This window comes from Aspergillus fischeri, genomic scaffold (genome assembly GCF_000149645.3).
Source record: "Aspergillus fischeri NRRL 181 1099437636247 genomic scaffold, whole genome shotgun sequence".
NCBI lineage: Eukaryota > Fungi > Ascomycota > Eurotiomycetes > Eurotiales > Aspergillaceae > Aspergillus > Aspergillus fischeri.
In genome coordinates, this window is record NW_001509772.1 from 710,317 (window position 1) to 729,875 (window position 19,559).

Below are 19,559 nucleotides of genomic sequence, written 5' to 3' on the forward strand. Positions count from 1 at the left end.
CTCCATTCATGCTCGATTCTCCCCTGGAACAGGGTCGGTAGCCTTGCCTTGAGATTGGACACTGCTCCTACTGGCCTGGCCTTTCGCTTTTCTCTTCTTTTACCTCACCCCTCGCGGATAATGAGGGCGCGTTAATCGTTTACACCGCCTGCACACCCAATTGCAACTGACTTACCCATAATACTTACCCACCCGTCCTTATTCCACTGTTGACTCCGGCGTAACCTTTACCAGTAACCTACAACAGAAGAGGGTATCAGAACAGAGCTCTCCGCTGCTGTTAGATCAGCAGCTTCTTTCACCATGAGTTACGTCAAAAAGGATGAGGACGCTGATCAGGTCATGATCAAGCTCGATCGGACCTCCGTCTTCCAAGATGGTAAGTGGATTATCAGTTCCCCTGAAGATGCTACCAAACTACCAGGCAATCAACTAACCATGTTCTTCCCTTTGTCGGTTGATAGCACGTCTCTTCAATTCCTCGCCAATCTCTCCACGAAGATGTCGAACCCTCCTGACCAAGATCGCTGTCCTTATGTTTACGGGGGAGCAATTCCCCACGAATGAGGCGACCACTCTATTCTTCGGCATTTCGAAGCTGTTCCAGAACAAGGACCCTTCCCTGCGGCAAATGGTCTATCTGATTCTGAAGGAACTCGCGAACACGGCCGAGGATGTCATCATGTCAACAAGCATTATCATGAAGGATACCGCTGTCGGTAGCGACATCCTCTACAGAGCAAACGCCATTCGGGCTCTGTGCCGCATCATTGATGTGAGCATCCTTGGTTATACTACATTCTTTAAGCTTAGTAGCTGATGCAATCTCTAAAGGCCACCACCGTGCAAGGTATCGAGCGATTGATCAAAACCGCTATTGTCGACAAGACCCCTTCTGTCTCCTCCGCCGCTCTGGTTTCTTCATACCACCTCCTTCCAATTGCGCGCGATGTCGTCCGTAGATGGCAGAGTGAGACGCAGGAAGCTGCATCCGCATCGAAGTCGTCGACCGGTTTCCTTGGCTTCGGCGGCAGCTCTTCGAGTCACGCTATCTCGCAATCAAACTTTATGACTCAATATCATGCCATTGGTCTCCTGTACCAGATGCGCTCTCATGATAGGATGGCGTTGGTGAAGATGGTTCAGCAGTATGGAGCAGCTGGTGTTGTGAAGAGCCCCGCCGCGCTGGTATTGTTGGTGCGATTAGCAGCGAAGTTGGCGGAGGAGGATCCAGGCCTGAGGAAACCGATGATGCAGATGCTCGATGGCTGGCTCCGGCATAAGCATGAGATGGTCAACTTCGAGGCGGCAAAGGCAATCTGCGATATGCGCGATGTTACCGATGCGGAAGCGTCACAGGCTGTTCATGTTCTCCAGTTGTTCCTCTCTTCTCCCCGCGCCATCACTAAGTTTGCTGCCATTCGTATCCTCCACAACTTTGCCAGTTTCAAGCCTCATGTTGTCAATGTGTGCAACCCTGACATTGAATCTCTTATCTCCAACTCCAACCGTTCCATCGCCACTTTCGCCATCACAACGCTGCTCAAGACTGGCAACGAGGCCAGTGTTGATCGCTTGATGAAGCAGATCTCCGGTTTTATGGCTGATATCACGGATGAGTTCAAGATCACTATTGTTGAGGCTATTCGGACTCTCTGCTTGAAGTTCCCCAGCAAGCAGGCCGGTATGCTGGCGTTCCTCAGCGGCATTCTCAGGGACGAGGGTGGATATGAATTCAAGCGGAGTGTCGTTGAAAGCATGTTCGACCTGATTAAATTCGTTCCTGAGAGCAAAGAAGACGGTGCGAACCCCCAACCCTACTATTCCGCCTCTTTTTACCCTGCTTGTTTGGCAACCCAACTAACAATAACTAGCCCTTGCCCACCTCTGCGAGTTCATTGAGGACTGTGAATTCACCAAGTTGTCGGTCCGAATTCTGCACCTTCTCGGTATGGAAGGGCCCAAGACATCTCACCCCACTAAGTACATTCGCTACATCTACAATAGAGTCGTCCTGGAGAATGCTATCGTACGAGCTGCCGCTGTAACGGCCCTGGCCAAGTTTGGCGTCGGACAGAAGGACCCTGAAGTGAAATCCAGTGTCTCCGTCCTCCTTACACGCTGCCTTGACGATACGGACGATGAGGTACGAGACCGAGCTGCCCTCAATCTTCGTCTTATGGCGGAAGAGGACGAGATGGCCGAGCGGTTCATCAAGAACGGTATGTATAAGTCTTCTGATTCAATCTGATATTTTCGAAAACTTACAGAACTAGATTCTATGTTTTCACTTTCTACGTTCGAACACCAGCTTGTCATGTACGTGACATCGACAGACAAGGAGACATTTGCCGCGGCTTTCGACGTTTCCACGGTTCCTGTTGTCACACAAGAACAAGCATTGGCCGAAGAGAGGACCAAGAAGCTCACGACTGCAACACCCACCCTCAAGGCTCCTTCTGCGGGCCCTCCCAAAGGCAAGGCCAACGGCGTCGCCGAGGCGGCAACCGCAGCGGCAACTCAGAAATATGCCGAGCAACTCATGCAAATTCCCGAGCTCAAGGCATACGGAACTTTGCTCAAGTCCTCTGTGCCTGTTGAGCTTACTGAGAGCGAGACCGAATACGTGGTGACAGCTGTCAAGCATGTTTTCAAGGAGCACATTGTGGTGCAATACGACATCAAGAACACTCTGCCCGATACGGTACTTGAGGATGTAACGGTAGTCGCCACTCCTTCCGAGGAAGAGGTCCTGGAAGAAGAGTTCATCGTGCCAGCTCCCAAGCTGGCTACAAACGAGCCTGGTATCGTATACGTCACCTTCAAGAAACTCGCCGGCGAACACAGCTTCCCTGTCACATCATTTACGAATATCTTGAAATTTACCAGCAAAGAGATCGACCCTACCTCCGGAGAGCCGGAGGATAGCGGATATGAGGACGAGTATCAAGTCGAGGACTTGGAGCTTACTGGCAGCGACTATGTCATTCCCACGTTTGCCGGCAGCTTTGACCACGTCTGGGAGCAGACCGGCGCGAACGGGGAGGAAGTCAGCGAGACACTGCAACTCAGTAACATGAAGAGCATTTCAGGTGCGTCTCGAATTCGATGTTTCAACGTGAATCCAATTCGATATACTGACTTGACTGCAGATGCCACCGAGCAATTGATCACTGCCCTTTCTCTCCAGCCTCTAGAAGGCTCAGATGTGGCTCTAAGCAACAGCACACATACGCTCAAGCTCTTCGGAAAGACTGTGTCAGGTGGTAGGGTTGCAGCTTTGATCAAGATGGCTTTCTCAAGCAAGACGGGTGTCACTACCAAGATCACCATTCGAGCGGAGGAGGAAGGTGTCGCTCCCGCTGTCATGGCAGCTCTTGCTTAAGGTTGTATATTGTAATGGGTGCACGTTTCAGCAGGCGTGCACTAACGACGGATTCTGCATTTTCATGAGACCAGAACCATATCCTGCGTTTTGTTCCTTTTTCCTTCAATTGCCAGTTTCTACCAATAATTCAGGTGTCAAGCTAGATGCGATGACTATTTTGTGTAGTCGCCAAACCCCGTTATCCACTTGGTCTCTACATTTTCTTTGATCCTTTTACCCATATTCCCTGTTTCGTTCCATCTTCTGGACGTTCCGTACCTTTGGTTCCCTCACCCTCTCATAGCATTACCGTCCCAGGAGGGCAGTATTATGACTCGAGGATCCTTAGTTAGACCTTGGTTGTACTTAGTCGTCGAAGAAGCAAACCTATCAAAAATGTTTCAGGTCATTGTTCTATATCTGTCGACCAGACTTGTGCAGTGTGATACTGTAGCCTTGAAAGAATTCATTATGGTCAGCGCTTCTTGATACCATACCTCATTTCTCTGAGGCCATTCCACGGAAATTCAAAGTCGACAGCTGCCCACGAAAATCTCGCCGCAATAAGACTTGCAGAGCTACAGATTGATTTCTTCCTAACCTTGTTGTCTGACCAGACATCTTTGTTGTCACTCAAGCGCTACCTGTGTAAGCGCTTTGAGCTTTTGTCCGCATTTGCTGCTCATCGGGGGAACGATATATATGTCTATACAGCGAGCGAGGGATTTCCCATCCACAGCCCTGCATCCGTACTCATGAAAGGAAACCCTCTTTGAATGAGCTTCAGGAAATTGATGATTTAAGGTTCGGAAATTCTTACATAGCATAAACTCTGGACTTGTCCAGCCTGTACATGGTAAACGGGTCATGCATTTTGGCAGTACATCATAATTGATACATTCTAGCTGTGAAGCAACTGTGTCTAGAGTACATGACGTCCGCAAAATGTAAAGAGATATGCTGTAAAGTTCACACTGGCGAGTTACTTTTGTCATCATGGAGGTAACAGTTTACCGAGGTCATAAGTCATTATCATAAGTCATCTGCGGCGAGTACATGCAATCTCATAGAATCGGAGAGCCATGCCAGTCACATGTAATATACTCCGACTTCAGTTTCGTCGACCGCGGTCGGCGCACCTTGTTCAGCTCTCTGCTTAGCATGTTTATGAAGGACATCGTCAACTTCTTCGTCTTCGACAATGCGCTCGTCGGTGCAGAATATATCCGAAAAACCGACGGAACGGACATTACTCAGGCCTTTGTCCAGCGCCATGATTAAGGATGCTGTTTCAAAATGGAGTACTGGGTCCAAGTGAGGCATGTCGAACTCGAGCACTTCAAGAGCCAAAGGAGGTGACAGGAAGTATAGAACATCGAAGAATGTCTCATCTACCATATCGCCGGGGACGCTTAGATATGTCAGGTTGGGTAAGAACGCCGTCACAGCATTGATAGACCCGGGCTCAAGCCCACGATTTGCGTAGGATATTGTAAGGTGTTTTAGGGTCTCGCTCAGCTGCGGACTACTGAACAAGCAGGCAATGTTCGTCACCGACAAATCCGTGCAATTCTTCAAAGTCAGGCTGGTGAGAGCAGGCGGCCAGTAAAATGAGGGGATCGTAGTGGCTGAGAAGTGACCGCTCAGTTGCAGTTTATGAAGGAGGGGAGGCCATTCTGTTCGTGATGAGTCGGGGACATCGAGATTGGTTGAGCGGGGAATTCGAAGAGTACGCAGTCGCGGTAGACGACTTAACGCTTTCTTAAGATTGGGGAAGGCGATCGGATCCGCAACCAGGGAGAGATCAAGATGGCGGAGATTCGTGCATTTTGACAGAGCAGGAAGGCTATTGACACTGTAACTCATGTTAGCGGCAAATCTCGATTGATGCAAGGTCGGAAGCATTAAGAGAAGAAAACCGGCAAATCCAAACGGGAGAACCAATACTTACGCAAATGACACCCTTGGAGCCACGAAAACTTCCAGGTTCGCCTTGACTCGGCCAAGCAGTCTGGCAGTCACGCTGTTGGAGCTATGGTGCACCAGCCGACTGAGATCCAGGCGGCGGACAAAACTTCCCAGATTCAATTTATTCCTCCGTCCACCGACTCCTGAGCAAGTTGATACAAACTGCTGGAAAGAGTTTCCGATATGTAGCCGGGGCTTTTCATACAGAAAGGAGACGGCTGCGGAATACCACTGACGCGATACTAAGCAGCATGCATATAGCGCCTCTTGACGATGGGCTTCATCTGCAGCCACAAAGCGGACGATTTGCACAACAATTTCAGTAGGCAGATAGATTTGGTGAGTAGGGTGCATCAGGGGCGTATAAGATGCTGAATGCCATGATACTGGCGCAGAGTAGAGAGACACCTAAGATGAAAAGCCGTGTAGAGAGCCGTTGATGTTGGTCCGATAAGAGATTAAATAACCGGGGAATGATCTCATTTGTGTCCGTCCGCTGCCCGCTGTTCTGTGTGACTCCGCTTTATCTCCCCTTCTCCGACTCCGTCAATTCACCTTCTACACTCAATTGCACCATTGTCAATATATATTTATGTGCGTATATCAATGATACAGAGCATACACATCTTCTGTTTAGCTACGTCTGCTTAGAATGAGACCGCAACCTCTTTGGCGCTCTCTTGGACGACTGCAGAGCGCATACTCTTACTCTTGTCGCAGAGCCATCCAAACTGCAACTTCCATATCTCAGATTCCAGACTTTGCATTCGCATTCGAGTAAGTTCAAGACCATCGCAATCTGTGAATGCCCTCGCTAACCACATCGTGACCTAGCATCGATGGTGTACTCCTCCGGTCGTCCAAGCCTATCCCCGGTGCGGCGGAGTCGCTAGCATTGCTCAAGGGCCAAGGAATTCCATTTATTCTTTTGACAAATGGCGGTGGGAAACATGAGACAGAGCGAGTGGCGGAGATCAGTGAGAAGCTCAAGGTACCATTGGACGCCTCAGTCATCATCCAAAGCCATTCTCCTTTTGCGGAGCTTGTGAAGGGGCCAGATGAACACAGCTCCTTGGAGAATAAACGTGTGTTAGTTGTCGGAGGTGACGGTGATGGCTGTCGTCGGGTTGCGGAGCAGTATGGCTTCAAGAATGTGCTGACTCCTGGCGATATTTTCATGGCCAATCCATCCATTTGGCCTTTCTCCAAAGTTTTCAAAGATTACTACGAGAAATTTGCGAGGCCGATACCGAACCCGCTGGACCCTCGGGACCCAACCAAGGGGTTGAAGATTGATGCTATCTTCGTGTTCAATGACCCCCGCGACTGGGGCTTGGACGCTCATGTGATTATCGACCTTCTACTATCATCGCAGGGTGTATTGGGCACAGTATCGGACAAGAATGGGCGAACGGATCTCCCAAACAGGGGATTCTTGCAAGACGGCCAGCCACATCTGTACTTTTCAAACCCCGACTTGTGGTGGGCAGCTGCTTACCATTTACCGCGTCTGGGCCAAGGAGGTTTTCGCGAGGCCTTGGAAGGAACCTGGGCCGCGATTACCGGAGGGCCAAGCAAAGGCGTCGAGCTGAAGAAGACGATCATCGGGAAGCCATACCAAGGAACGTATGAGTTCGCGGAGCGACAACTGCTGCGCAATCGCACAAGGATCTTTGGAACGGATGGCACTAAGCCACTACGGAACGTTTATATGGTCGGGGACAACCCAGAGTCCGATATCCGAGGCGCAAACAGCTACCGCAGCGGAAATGGCAGCAACTGGCATTCGATCCTTGTGCGCACTGGTGTCTACAGGGGAGGAGAACCCGCTTGGACTCCAAAAGTCATCGTTGACGATGTACAAAAGGCTGTCGAATGGGGAATAAAGTCTTCTGGGTGGAAACTCACCAAGTGAAAGACTGGATCAACTGCATAGTTCATTTTCTATAGAGCGAACCGCATGCATTAGGGATTATGCGAGTGGAAGCAAGCATATATATAGTGTTGGCAGACCTGCGTTATAATAGGTCTATATCTGAGATACCACAGACTTTCTGTATTGAATTGCTTTCGAAAGATGTAGTGTTATTCCAGAACCGATTCAAATAAATTTCTTTCGCCTTTGTTTATAGCTTCAAACATGCCGAAGATAACCGTATAAGTTGATACCTAAGGCATCAAGGCACAAACACGTGACTCAAATGGAGCCCCTCCTAGGGCTCAGGGCTAGTATGGGTTGGCGGGGTGAGTCGAAGCATCTCATTGACTCATGAGCTTGAGAGAGTCATAACGACGCCCACCTCCCCCGATCCAGTCTGCAAACTCCGTGAAACACCAGCGACCATGGCGGACTCCGAATTGCCCGTTCGCCCCAAGCCCGAGGAAACCTCCGCGGCCTCCCCGGCCGAAGGAGCCGAAAAGGGTCCCAGCAAGAGTGCCTTGAAGAAGGCCGCAAAGGAAAAGGCCAAGGCCGAGAAGGCGGCGGCTCGTGCAGCCCAGGAAAAGGCTCAAGCTGCTGCTGCTGAAGCCAACGATACCGCCAAGGGCCTGTACGGCCAGCTCCCCGAATCTGAAGATGTCGTTCCTTCTACGAAATTCTCCGAGCTCGGCGAGGACCACTATGAGAAGGAGGTTACAGTGGTGGCCCGTGTGGACAATGCACGTGTTCAGAGTGCTAAACTTGCTTTCCTGATGCTGAGGCAGCAGGGAAAGAAGGTGCAGGCTGTCATTGCGGCCGCGGAGCCCATCTCGAGACAGATGGTCAAATATACGGGCGGTCTGAACGTCAACTCCATCGTCCAGGTTACCGGTATCGTCAAGAAGCCTGCCATCCCCATCTCTTCTGCTACTCTTAGCAACCTCGAAATTCACATTCAGAAAGTCTACATGATCTCAGAGGCCGCCCAGATGCTCCCTATGCAGGTTAAGGATGCCGAGAGACCACCGCCAGAGACGACTGAGGAGGGCAATCTGGTCGACGCAGAGGGCGCTCCTATTGTGACTCTCAAGACTCGTCTGGACAACCGCGTTCTTGATCTACAAACAGAGACTAGCCAGGCCATTACTTGGATTTCGAGTGGTGTTGCGGAGCTATTCGCAGAGTACATGATCAAGAGCGGATCGAGATGGATTTTCACTCCCAAGTTGGTCGGTGCCGCCACAGAGGGTGGCAGCAATGTGTTTGAGGTCAAGTACTTCAAGCGCAACGCCTACTTGGCGCAGAGCCCCCAGTTGTACAAGCAGATGTGCATTGCGGGTGACATGGAGAGTGTCTTCGAGATTGCTCCTGTCTTCCGTGCTGAGGAGAGCAACACTCACAGACATCTGACCGAGGTATGCTAACTAATCTGTTTTGTTTTGAGAATCGATTGATACTAATCAATTTTCCAGTTCGCCGGTCTTGATTTCGAGAAGACATTCCGCAGCCATTACCACGAGGTCTTGGAGTTTGCCGAGGACCTCCTCGTCTTCATTCTCAGCCAACTCAAGGAGCGTTACAAGGATCAGATTGCCATTATCCAGAAGTCGTACCCCAAGGCTGGCGACTTCAAGCTTCCCAAGGATGGCAAGGCGCTGAGACTCAACTACATGGACGGTGTGGCTCTGCTCAAGGATGCCGGTGTCGATGTTTCTGAGCAGGAGCGATTCGAGAACGATTTGACCACCGCAATGGAGAAGCAGTTGGGTCAGATCATCCGCGACAAGTACGACACTGATTTCTACGTGCTGGACAAGTTCCCTATGGCCGTCCGGCCCTTCTACACCAAGGCCTGCCCCCAGGACCCCAGGTTCTCCAACTCTTATGATTTCTTTATGCGTGGTGAGGAGATCATGTCTGGAGCGCAGCGTATCAATGACATCAAGGAGCTCGAGGAGTCGATGATCGCCAAGGGCCTCGATCCCAAGCAGGAGGGCTTCGAAGATTACCTGGCTGCTTTCCGCCAGGGCTGTCCTCCCCACGCGGGTGGTGGCTTGGGCCTGAACCGTATCGTCATGTTCTTCCTGGGCCTGCCTAACGTTCGTTTGGCAAGTCTGTTCCCTCGTGACCCCCAGCGCCTGCGACCTTAAGCATTTAGTTTAGCTAGCGACGACATTACATACCCGTATGAACAAAAGTATAATGGGAAAGATGAGACTGGACAAGCCACATAATCGTATTCAGAGACAATTTCGGATCAGATTGTCTGCGTAGCGTTCTTTCAGAGGAGGCCATTTTAGTTGCCAAGGGCGCAAGGCATCCATTGAGCTGCCCTTATAAGAGGTGGCCCAAGCTCCCGAGGCTGGAACTTTTTGGGTCGGAGAATCATGAATCCTGCCAGCATCAGAACAACAACGCTCTGAAACGCAAACCCACATTCAAATCATGCCGGAGAAGCGGAAACCACCCACATCTGCCTCTGGTTCATCTCCTTACTCGAAGCGTGCCCGTCCATCGTATGCAGAAGAGGATGATGCCGACGAGATGACGCCCGCCGTGACGCCTTACGAACGCCCTCGCAACCACCCCGTGTATGGGCAAAAGAGCGCCTTTCCAGGCTTGGATGTCGACGTGGAGGATGAGCTGTTCTACGGTGAAGCAGAGGATGGGATGGAGTATCTTCGCATGGTCCGGTAAGCTTTTCCTTGCGGATCCCTCGTTAATCTTATTCCTGTTCCCCGCTTGCTAAATGTCTACATGTCATTTGCCCCATGTATAGTTCTCACTTGCGACGAGCATTTGGTGGTGTCGAAGCTAATCGCCGGCCAATGACTCTTTCATGAGAGTACAGATCCGAAGCTAACTCCCTACCTTTCCTGTTTACCGCGCCCAAACCTGCGGGGACGCCAACAGAGACGACAAAAGACGTGATCACAGAAGAGCAAGAGCCTGAATCAGCATCTGCACCATTGCGCGACGGTATCTTCGCAGATGGTGTCTACATGGCCGCTCCTGCCGAACCGGAAATTGCGCAAGCAGCCACGGGACCACAGGAAGACGAATACTCCGTAGCGCAGTCGAGCTACTACAATCTCCTCCACCATCGCTTCCTCCTTCTCCGATCCATCCTAAAATGCACGCCACCATCGAGCGCGATTGCGGCACTGGACGATTCGCATCCGATCAGTTTCCCCCGACATTCGAAGACTGCCCGCAAGGAGTGGCGACGGCTTCTGTTGGCGGTGGACCCGCAGACTGTTCAGCTGGCCTGTATGGATATGGACAGCGTACTGGCTGTGCTGGGAATAATGGCCAGGCTGATGTCCGAGAATGTCAGAAGCGGGGATGCGGAACGAGTCAGACGGATTGGAGCTTGGGCTTGGGGACTGTTGGGCAAGTGCCGCGATGTCGGACAACTGGGGACCGAGGAAGTGGGGGATATCCGAGATTTGGGCAAAAGGGCTGTGAAGATACTGCAAAAGATGAGGGAGGAGGATGAGAAGACCAAGGCTGCCCGGCGAGACGGTGATCTATCGAATGAGGAGTCGGATGATGACGAGATTCCAGAAGACGACCACGGACAGCCCGAGAATGCTCAAGAGACTGATCAGGCCGCTGAGCAGACTGACCATGAAATGCAAGATGCGGAAAAGGAGCCGCCTGCAGAAGACCTCGACGCAGCCAAAGCGCGTCTTCAAGCGATGCTTCAGGGAAATGAAATTGAAACTCTTGAACCCGACAAATCAGACAATGTCGACGTCGCCAATAACGTTGAAGAGAGCCGAAAGGATAGTGCCATAGAAGTGGCCATGCAAACCCGTGCTATGCTCGATATGATTATCACTGTTGTTGGCGAGTATTTTGGGCAAAGGGATCTTCTCAAGGAGCGGGAGATGTGGATTGATTCCTCATCGCCTGCCACATAGTGTGGTCTCTACATAATGCCGTATTTGAAACGCTCCTAGACAGTCTTTTACCCCAGAAAAAGCCGAGATACCCAATTTGACTTGTGTCGATATTTCCAGTTAGTAAGGACTGAGGACCAGCATCAGTCTTCTGTTACCTACTGCAAAGCGTAGAAAATTGAAATTTATGAATTTGGTAAATAAAATGTACCCATCTGCTTCAGGAGACGTACATACCTTACGACTAAGGGATATCTTGACATCTATCTGCTGGCGCCTGCTTTGACATGTGGTCTAGTATACTGAACAGTGGACGAATGACTCTTTGCGTCATTGTTTAGGCTGCGCGCCCCAACCGACGTCTTATCTCCGTCCGTCATTCATCTTCAACACCATGCCTCTCCTCATCACCTCAATTCCATCGAACACTGAAGAGGGTTAATTTGTACTCTCGTGCTGATGAAGCCAATATATAGATGAAGAAGGTACATAACTAATAACCTGCACCTCCGGTAAAGCCGCCGCCATGGCTCCCAAAGTCGAAATCTCCATCCCAACCGCTACCACCTCACACACCTCACCCCCCTACACAATCTACAACATCACCCTCCGCCTCCCCCTGCGCTCCTTCACCATCTCCAAGCGCTACTCCGACTTCGTCGCCTTCCACACCTCCCTCCTGAACCAAACCAACGCCCCGCCACCAGCCCCCCTCCCCGGCAAACACTGGTTCTCCAACACCGTCTCAAACCCAACCCTCCGGGAAGAACGCCGACAGGGCCTCGAATCCTACCTCCGCGCCATCAACGAAGCAGACGACCCCCGGTGGCGCACCTGCAGCGCCTGGCGCGCATTCCTGAACCTCCCCAGTTCCGCCGTCGGCAACGGCAACGGCAGCACCACAACCTCCGCCAAGCTGCATGCGGCCATCACGGAGCCCGGCGCGGCGGGCACCCAGAGCGCGATCACGGACCCGACGCTGTGGCTTGACTGCTACCGCGACATGAAGTCGCATCTGCATGATGCACGGCTCCATCTCACAAGACGAGATCAGGAGACGACGCCGCAGAAGCAGCATGAGAGTTCTGCGCGGGCGAAGAGCAGTCTTGTGCGCGCTGGAAGTCTGATCGGGGCGCTGGAGGACGGGCTGAAGAATCTTGGGGATGCGAATGCGGATGCGAGGTCCACTGCGTCTGGGAAGAGGGGTGCTTGGGGGAGCGGAAATGCGCTGGGCGACGGGGAGATTCGACGGAGAAAGGACTTGCTGGTTAATGCGAAGAAGGAGAAGAATGGGTTGGAGGATTTGTTGAACGCCATGGCTGCTAAGAGTAGGATTGATAATGCCGTTGCGTCGATACAAGACAAGGAGGCGTTGGTTGGGTCTGCGAGCCGGAAGCCGGCTCGGTCGGGGAGGGTGCTGGGCAAGGAGACGGAGCGGACTCGCGAGTTAGATAACCAAGGTGTTTTGCAGTTGCAGAAGCAGACGATGGAGGATCAAGATATGAGCATTGAGGAGTTGAGGAAGATCGTACAACGCCAGAAGGAACTGGGGATTGCTATCAATGCTGAGTTGGAGATTCAGAATGAGCTTCTGAAGCTCACGGATGAAGATACGGACAGGTATGTATGGACCCTGGTTTCGGCTTTAATACCCCATTCTAACATCTGTCGCCTAAAGGTTAGAGAAGAAGATCGAAATCGGGAAGAAGAGGGTTGGCAAAATATCCTAGTTTGGCGTCTCACCGGCACTTCTGCTTCTACACAGTTCTATTCATTGTTTTTGAACCATTTAGAGGAGCGACTTGCATGTTATTTTCGGCACTTGAGCGGGCTATCACTTTGCTCTGTCTTTATTCTACTCTGGCGGCGGCACCGTCTGAAAGCTCGTCAAATTGGTATCTATTGTCATACTTCCCCGTAATTGCTAGCTAATACATCCTGCATCAAGATTTGTCAGATTTGGCCGACAAGAACTAGGTTTTTGGAGGAACATCAGTATATGCCTCTCGAACTCAATGACATCGAAGACTCACCTCTTTCGCCTGTTCCTCAGTCACATCCGATTGATCAGATTCACACTGGCTGATCAGCCCCAGCTTATTTCGTCGAAGTAGCCACCAAAGTTCTCGCCGATCCCCACCTAGTTCCTCCTTCAACAAATTGTCTTTCAGCTGCCTTAGGAAGTCATTGTACAACGCCGGTTCCTCGAAAGAAACAAGCTCCTCCCGCATTACTCCCATCTCCTCAATGACCCTATCATAGTTTGCATCACCAAGACTATTCTTGATCTGATCCTCAATGATTGACGTCATCTGCTTCACGGCGTCTTTGATCGTCTCGATCGTTTCTGCCTGTGTGAGAGTCTGTTTGAACTCGGGAATCGCATTGGTAGGAGAGATTCTGGCCCGTTTCTCTTGGTGGAGTAAGGCATCAACGTCGAGACCAGAAAGCGGCTTCTCGCTCTCACGAACGCGCTTGCGTCCTTTAACTTTGGGTGGTACTAGAAACTGATTAGCAGTGGGGACCTTCTTGAGGGGACCGATTGGAGCGAACCTTTTTTGACATCGGCAACCTCCATAAGCTTCTGTAGATAAGCTTTTGACTTCTCGACCAGGTCTTGTGGCGGCTGAGACAGCTTTGTTAGATTCTTCGAGGGCGGAGGCACTGGATCATCTGGGTGTATAGCACGGTAGCGGATCGCAGAATCAATGCGATGCAATACCGGCGAGAATGAATCGTCGATAGGAAGGCCCTCTACCGGATTTCTGGTGATATATTAGCGTGAGCGCGCAGACTGGTACTAATTGACGAACTTACCCGTCCTCGTCGGTATCAACAAGCTCCATGCTATCCACATATTCACTCATTGCATCAAGCAAATCTTTGTTCGGCAGATTTCGATGCTCGGTTACTACTTTACCAGAGACAGTGATCACCTTGTCCAGAGGAGGGAAACGATACGTTCGGACATCTTCCGCGAATGGTAGCTGGACCTCGATGAGGCACTCATAGTCAGGTTCAATTGAAGGAGCAAGCAACACCATTACAGGAGGCTTGTTCTCTTTGACCACCAAGCGAGCAACAGCATAGCACTCCAGTTCAAAGAGAGCATGAATGAAGGATGAGAGTGCCAGTGAAGCTTTATCATTGCCACGTTGCCCAATGATAATGTTGGTTGTCGACATGTGCATATAGCGATCATACTAGAATAGACCATCAGTTCCTGTTTCGCACGTGCAAACCAGAGAAGCTAAACTCACTTTGTCAGTTTGAATGAACCCAACCAGTTCCAATGCTGCGTATGTTTCGAGGGTTGTGATGTTCTCGTCTGTCTCGCTGATATGTACTGCCGTCCGTCCATATTCGTACCCCTTGGCTAGTTCCTCCCGCTCCACGTCGATTTTACCGCCTGGAGCATTCTCATCAGGGACCTCGTATGTTCTCAGGTTCCTGACACTTGTGAGAGCGCCCCCTTCGGGAGGGGACTTTGGTGGTTCAGACGATTCGCCTTGCTCTTCTTCAGCTCCCACGTCTGAGCGTAGCACAAAGCTACTTGCGCTTGGAGGCTTTGCCACATATGTCCGATAGTACCGTTCAACCGGAATGCGGAGAGCAGTGTCATACTCCTCCGGATTACCTAGTTGCAGAAATCCTTTGAAAGTCGCTACCGTTCTAACCTTTTTGGCCCGCGGAATGTCCATCTCTGAGATAGCTTGTTCCAGCGTTCCATATGCGCCGTCACAATCTTCAACCAGTCCGCGAAGAAGAGCCTCGTTTTCGGCCTATAATTCTCTGTCAGAGAGGATCATTCCTGGTAGCACGATAAGACCTCACCTTCCGCGGATCCTTTCCCTCCTCTTTGAAGCCATACTCAGGGTCGTCAAAGTCAGTGCCTCTGGATATAGTTAGCACACTGCCTCATGCTCTCTGCCGGTATTACTGACAAAACAACCAAGTCGATGTTATCTTCCTTTATTTTTTTCGTTATCTGGTCGAGATCCTCATTGCTCATCCATCCTTGGCCATTTGTGACCAGCACAATTTTCCGTTTGTACTTCAATTTCTTGCAATATGTGACGATCATTTGGATAGCCAAAATTATGGCGGAAATAGCTTGAAAGAGTCAGAGTACTTGCCGATATCCTGAGTAACGAAAATATGAGAAAGTTGCTTACCATCTCCCTTATCAGTCTTGCTCGGCTTGATTAATGCATCCAATCTTCGGATATCTGGCATAAGAAACCTGGTACATTAGAACAGCAAATGAAGCCTGCGTAACGAAGAAACCTACTGCTGAATCTCAGAAAGCACTGATATGTGTTTAAAATGAGGATCATCGTCAAGCTCGTTGGAGGTTTCTGTCCTCCTGCGTCAGTACAACAGGGACGACACTTGATGACCTTTGGTGTCTTACCGTCTGTTTTGAGGCCAATTACACCGATTGTGGCTGTTTTGCGACCTGTGGCCACCTAGTTATCAACAATTAGCCGCAGGCTCATAGCCTCTCATGCTCAATGCTATGCTCACAGTTGCTGTGATGCGATCCCAAACATATTGCATGGCCCACTCCAGATCCGTCATTGATCGGCCATTGCGCTTCTCCCCCATAGATTTCCCTACATCCACGATATAGACAGTTGCTTCCTTTTCAGCCATGATCAAGATGCTCTAGAAGAGAAATTGAGTCTGGAGATGAGGGAAGGAAGAGCCAGATAAAGGTAGCTCATTGATGCATAGACAAACACGACGCTCCAGGCAGACGCGCGATATTTCCCAATTGGGTGTTAGGCAGAACGCGAAGGCACATGACATCATTATTGGAAGGTGCGTGGACATTGCACGTAGTAGGTGTACATACTTCAGGACCAATAAAATCCCGTTGCAACAATCATATTCCGCGGACGGGGTGCGTCGAAATATGTTCCGACATTCCCTAGCTCTCCACCTTCCAACAACCATCTGATCCCGTCCCATCGTCTTCTCTGCATCAGAATATCCCAGCTCGAGCCGTTGACAAATTATAAAGCGCATCATTAATTGTTGGACAGGCAATATGACTGATCCTCGTCCCTACCATCTTCTCAGGTACGGAATCCCTGGTTATCAGGATATGAACATGTCGCTGACTTCTGCCGCAAGCTACGGTACCCTATTGGGCGTGCAAGTGTTCCAGGTGAACCTCATTCTGCCAGCTAGATATCCACTACGCTGTTAACACAAGGCGCAACAGACATTTATTGGGGGCGTCATTGCTTTCCGAGTGCTTCCTCGCCCTCAGTTCTCAACGTTGCAGACTTCGATATTCCCCGTGTACTTCACGCTTCAGTCCGCACTCCCCGTAGTTATCGCCTTAACTTCCAGCAAAGGTGGCCAGCTCAATGGCATTTCCGGACTTCTCGCTCCTGAGAATCGATTTGGAACACTCCTGCCTCTCGCAACTGTTGCAATGTCTGGGCTGATCAATCAGGTCATCCTGCGCCCACTCACTGTCAGGACGATGAAAGAGAGGAAGCACCAGGGTATGCTTGGGCCCTGTTATCTCATCTCACTTACTGGCTGCTAAACTTTTGCAGAAACCCGTGATGGCAAGAAGAGCTACGACCCTGCTCCCCACTCAAAGGAGATGATGGCTCTGAACAAGAAATTCGGCAGACTTCATGGTCTGTCAAGTCTGATCAACATGGTCAGCCTTGTTGCTACAGTCTATTACGGTGCAGTGCTCGGCAAGCGCTTGTCTTGAAGGGCTCTCTGATTGCAACATTTCAGTTGATCGCTAACCTCAGGATTGCTTACTGGTCTATCAAACTCTTCCTTTATGTCCTTAACGCTCTGTATGTATCGTTCCAACAAGGTGATCATACATCAACCCATCTGCAAATATAAAGAAAACTCTGCAGATATCTTGTTTTCTGTTGCAGCGGATTGCATTACCTGAATTCCGCTTTGAGATTTCTTACGGTGTTGAGACACATTATCCACCAGCGTCTGGCTGAGAACGTCTCTGGCTTCGGTCGTAAAACTTGTGTCACTAGCCTGAAACCGAGAAGCAGATTAAGAACCAATTTCTGTGTTTTATTCTTGGCTCCCTGTTAAGCACGCCTGCATGCATGCTTTGAGGCAACTGAGACATGTACGCGGAATGGCCGCTTCAGATTGAATGCCATTCAACTCTTTGTCTCAGAGGTGATTGTATCCCATTGAATTCTTGAGCGTCTGGATATTTATCTTGCCCTCTTCCTCACTTCGTCATGAGAGAACCAGAAAAAGAGGGCCAGTTTTCTACCGATATTTATTCCTGCTCCCTTATCCTGCTTGTCAGACTGTCGTCAACCTGCCACTGCAAGATGTCTATCCTGTCCGCTGCAATTGTTGTGGTCACCGTCGTCAGCCCTATCTTCATATCGGCCGCCCAATCGATCTCAGAACATCTGGCTTGCGCCAATATCTATATTTCGAAGGCTTTTAGATGGATGTCTGCTTTCAAGGTTGACGGTATCTTGAAAAAGCTTGATCAGTGGCGGGAACTGCACACATCAAACGTAAAGCCATCTTCTGCTTCCACGCCAGTGCCTGAGTCCGATATTGCGTGCTTAGGGACCGATAATCTCCACCACAAGAACCACACATTTTTTGACCCGGGTTTGAGTGAGCTGGGCTCACTATGGCGCGGTCGAATCAGTCAGGATCCGGTTTCCACCTCGGGCCATCTTACCAATGGACCGACTTTCAGGAGTCTTCACAGTGAAGTTTTACTTCTCAACCGGCAAGTTTTGCTTTTCGTGATGATTTTTCTGTTGATCATACCAGCAGTAACATCAATATGCACCTGGTATTCTCGCAGGCACTGCTTTCGAGTAGCGAACATTGAGATTCTAGATTTCATCAACGAAGTTCGTGCCCGGAAAGCGTTTCTATTGAAAAGAATGAGCTCCGCTGTTTCAATACTGAACGGCCAAATCGACAGCGTGATGAAGCAGATCGCGTTGGAACATGAGCGAGTTTCAACTGAACTACCCACCTTCTTTGATGCTGAAGTCAGAGAACTACGAGATGCTTTCGAGACACAATTCCAGAACGAATTTGACCACCATATCCTGGAAGTGAAGAATTTTGCGGACAACTTGGAACGCGCACGACGAAGTTTTCCAGATCCTGAAGCCATTGAAGCCGAATGCAAGGATTTGCAGTCTGAGCTTCAACACTGGAGACAGCAAGTGGGCAACTTTCTCGCACACGCCAGTTCCGAGGCTGAAAGGAGTGATAATATACAGACCCCGGCCAAGCGTATCATGGCGCTCCCAGAGGAAGCACCGACCGCTCAGGCTACTGAGACTAAATACGAGACTATGCAAGACAAAGTGGACAAAAACGAACCTGCAAGCCTTACTGTGAGCGAAAAGCGACGATCAGAAGACGAGGAGCCAATCTCGAGAATGGCGCTGTGGGCAACGGCGTCTGGATACCCTGCACCCACACCAGCGGAAATCGAAGAAGGACGAAGAATTCGGCGTGAGAGAGTCGCAAAACGTATGACAGAGAACAATGGTCAGCGATCTGTGAGAAGCGAGTCTGGGCCCAGAAAGCGCAGATGCCCGTTCCGTAACAGGCGCCACGGCGTGCACAAGCAAGACCACGAAGCGGCTCGCCTGTCTCCCAACCCCTTCTTGCACTAGATTATCTTTTTGGGAAGAAGGTCGGGGTGCATGGAGCAAGAAATTCTGTGTCTGCATTGATTATGGTTCGTTCTGGGAGTACCTCAACCAGTCAAGCTAGGTGGCATTGTCAGTTGGACGCACCTAGGTAGATCTCCTTCAAAGGTTGAGTGCCACGGGTAAACTTCTAAAACAATATATGGTGTATCCGTAATGAGAATGTCAAAGACACGATCTAATTTGTCTCTGCCACGGGAAGTGTAGGTATTCCTTTGGCTTGAATCCGAATGTATTGGCGGTTGTTGTTGTTGCTCAGAGCTCCCCAGGACAAAGAAAGTATCCATAAAGGGCAAGTCCTTTGCGATAAAGACAACTCTTTCTTCCCCTTCTATCATTTGTACTATTTTAGGCTCAACCACAAATTGCTTTATCCCCTTGTCCATATTCCGACTGCTTTGCTAACTGCTTTGCCCCCTCGACAGCACTCCGTCTTTCGAAGTTTCATCTTCTTTCGCAACTTGATATAACCGAAGCACAACTAGCTAGACTCTGTTCACTCTCGAAGTCATCATTTCTTTGACTCAACTCGTTTGCAAACATGGCGTCCTCTCAGAGCCTCATCTGTCAAAGAACGTTTGTTCGCTGCCACGGTATATTCTCATCCACGAGCAAGACCCATCCGAGGGTATATATCCTATGTACTGCCCAGGGACTAAGAGGTCTTGAACCGGTTTCCCTCTTTGATTTTC

The 19,559-nt window shown here is 50.2% G+C and overlaps 9 protein-coding genes across 9 annotated transcripts; 7 read left to right on the forward strand and 2 right to left on the reverse strand.

The window, feature by feature from the left end:
• Positions 1–303: 303 nt before the first annotated feature.
• Positions 304–3,385, forward strand: NFIA_034960 (coatomer subunit gamma; the record flags this gene model as incomplete). The annotated part of the gene is made up of 6 exons (XM_001265824.1): positions 304–379; positions 465–775; positions 835–1,801; positions 1,875–2,222; positions 2,277–3,092; positions 3,153–3,385. 6 exons carry the CDS (start codon positions 304–306, stop codon positions 3,383–3,385), a joined length of 2,751 nt encoding a protein of 916 aa, XP_001265825.1.
• Positions 3,386–4,456: 1,071 nt separating this feature from the next.
• On the reverse strand, positions 4,457–5,689 carry NFIA_034970 (F-box domain protein; the record flags this gene model as incomplete). Its single annotated transcript, XM_001265825.1, has 2 exons — positions 4,457–5,222; positions 5,319–5,689. 2 exons carry the CDS (start codon positions 5,687–5,689, stop codon positions 4,457–4,459), a joined length of 1,137 nt encoding a protein of 378 aa, XP_001265826.1.
• Positions 5,690–5,987: 298 nt separating this feature from the next.
• On the forward strand, positions 5,988–7,250 carry NFIA_034980 (putative HAD superfamily hydrolase; the record flags this gene model as incomplete). The annotated part of the gene is made up of 2 exons (XM_001265826.1): positions 5,988–6,112; positions 6,170–7,250. The coding sequence occupies 2 exons, from the start codon at positions 5,988–5,990 to the stop codon at positions 7,248–7,250; spliced, it is 1,206 nt and encodes a 401-aa protein (XP_001265827.1).
• Positions 7,251–7,678: 428 nt separating this feature from the next.
• On the forward strand, positions 7,679–9,403 carry dps1 (putative aspartyl-tRNA synthetase Dps1; the record flags this gene model as incomplete). Its single annotated transcript, XM_001265827.1, has 2 exons — positions 7,679–8,668; positions 8,726–9,403. 2 exons carry the CDS (start codon positions 7,679–7,681, stop codon positions 9,401–9,403), a joined length of 1,668 nt encoding a protein of 555 aa, XP_001265828.1.
• A 295-nt stretch (positions 9,404–9,698) lies between these two features.
• On the forward strand, positions 9,699–11,179 carry NFIA_035000 (SIP1 domain-containing protein; the record flags this gene model as incomplete). The annotated part of the gene is made up of 2 exons (XM_001265828.1): positions 9,699–9,946; positions 10,105–11,179. 2 exons carry the CDS (start codon positions 9,699–9,701, stop codon positions 11,177–11,179), a joined length of 1,323 nt encoding a protein of 440 aa, XP_001265829.1.
• Positions 11,180–11,684: 505 nt separating this feature from the next.
• On the forward strand, positions 11,685–12,888 carry NFIA_035010 (Qc-SNARE protein; the record flags this gene model as incomplete). Its single annotated transcript, XM_001265829.1, has 2 exons — positions 11,685–12,778; positions 12,837–12,888. 2 exons carry the CDS (start codon positions 11,685–11,687, stop codon positions 12,886–12,888), a joined length of 1,146 nt encoding a protein of 381 aa, XP_001265830.1.
• A 282-nt stretch (positions 12,889–13,170) lies between these two features.
• NFIA_035020 (ATP-dependent DNA helicase 2 subunit KU80) lies at positions 13,171–15,814 on the reverse strand (the record flags this gene model as incomplete). The annotated part of the gene is made up of 10 exons (XM_001265830.1): positions 13,171–13,658; positions 13,712–13,923; positions 13,976–14,361; positions 14,419–14,940; positions 14,993–15,053; positions 15,103–15,271; positions 15,334–15,401; positions 15,450–15,516; positions 15,573–15,627; positions 15,686–15,814. The coding sequence occupies 10 exons, from the start codon at positions 15,812–15,814 to the stop codon at positions 13,171–13,173; spliced, it is 2,157 nt and encodes a 718-aa protein (XP_001265831.1).
• Positions 15,815–16,211: 397 nt separating this feature from the next.
• NFIA_035030 (DUF4149 domain-containing protein) lies at positions 16,212–16,898 on the forward strand (the record flags this gene model as incomplete). Its single annotated transcript, XM_001265831.1, has 3 exons — positions 16,212–16,331; positions 16,389–16,677; positions 16,732–16,898. The coding sequence occupies 3 exons, from the start codon at positions 16,212–16,214 to the stop codon at positions 16,896–16,898; spliced, it is 576 nt and encodes a 191-aa protein (XP_001265832.1).
• A 604-nt stretch (positions 16,899–17,502) lies between these two features.
• NFIA_035040 (uncharacterized protein) lies at positions 17,503–18,831 on the forward strand (the record flags this gene model as incomplete). The annotated part of the gene is made up of 1 exon (XM_001265832.1): positions 17,503–18,831. The coding sequence occupies one exon, from the start codon at positions 17,503–17,505 to the stop codon at positions 18,829–18,831; it is 1,329 nt and encodes a 442-aa protein (XP_001265833.1).
• Positions 18,832–19,559: the final 728 nt, after the last annotated feature.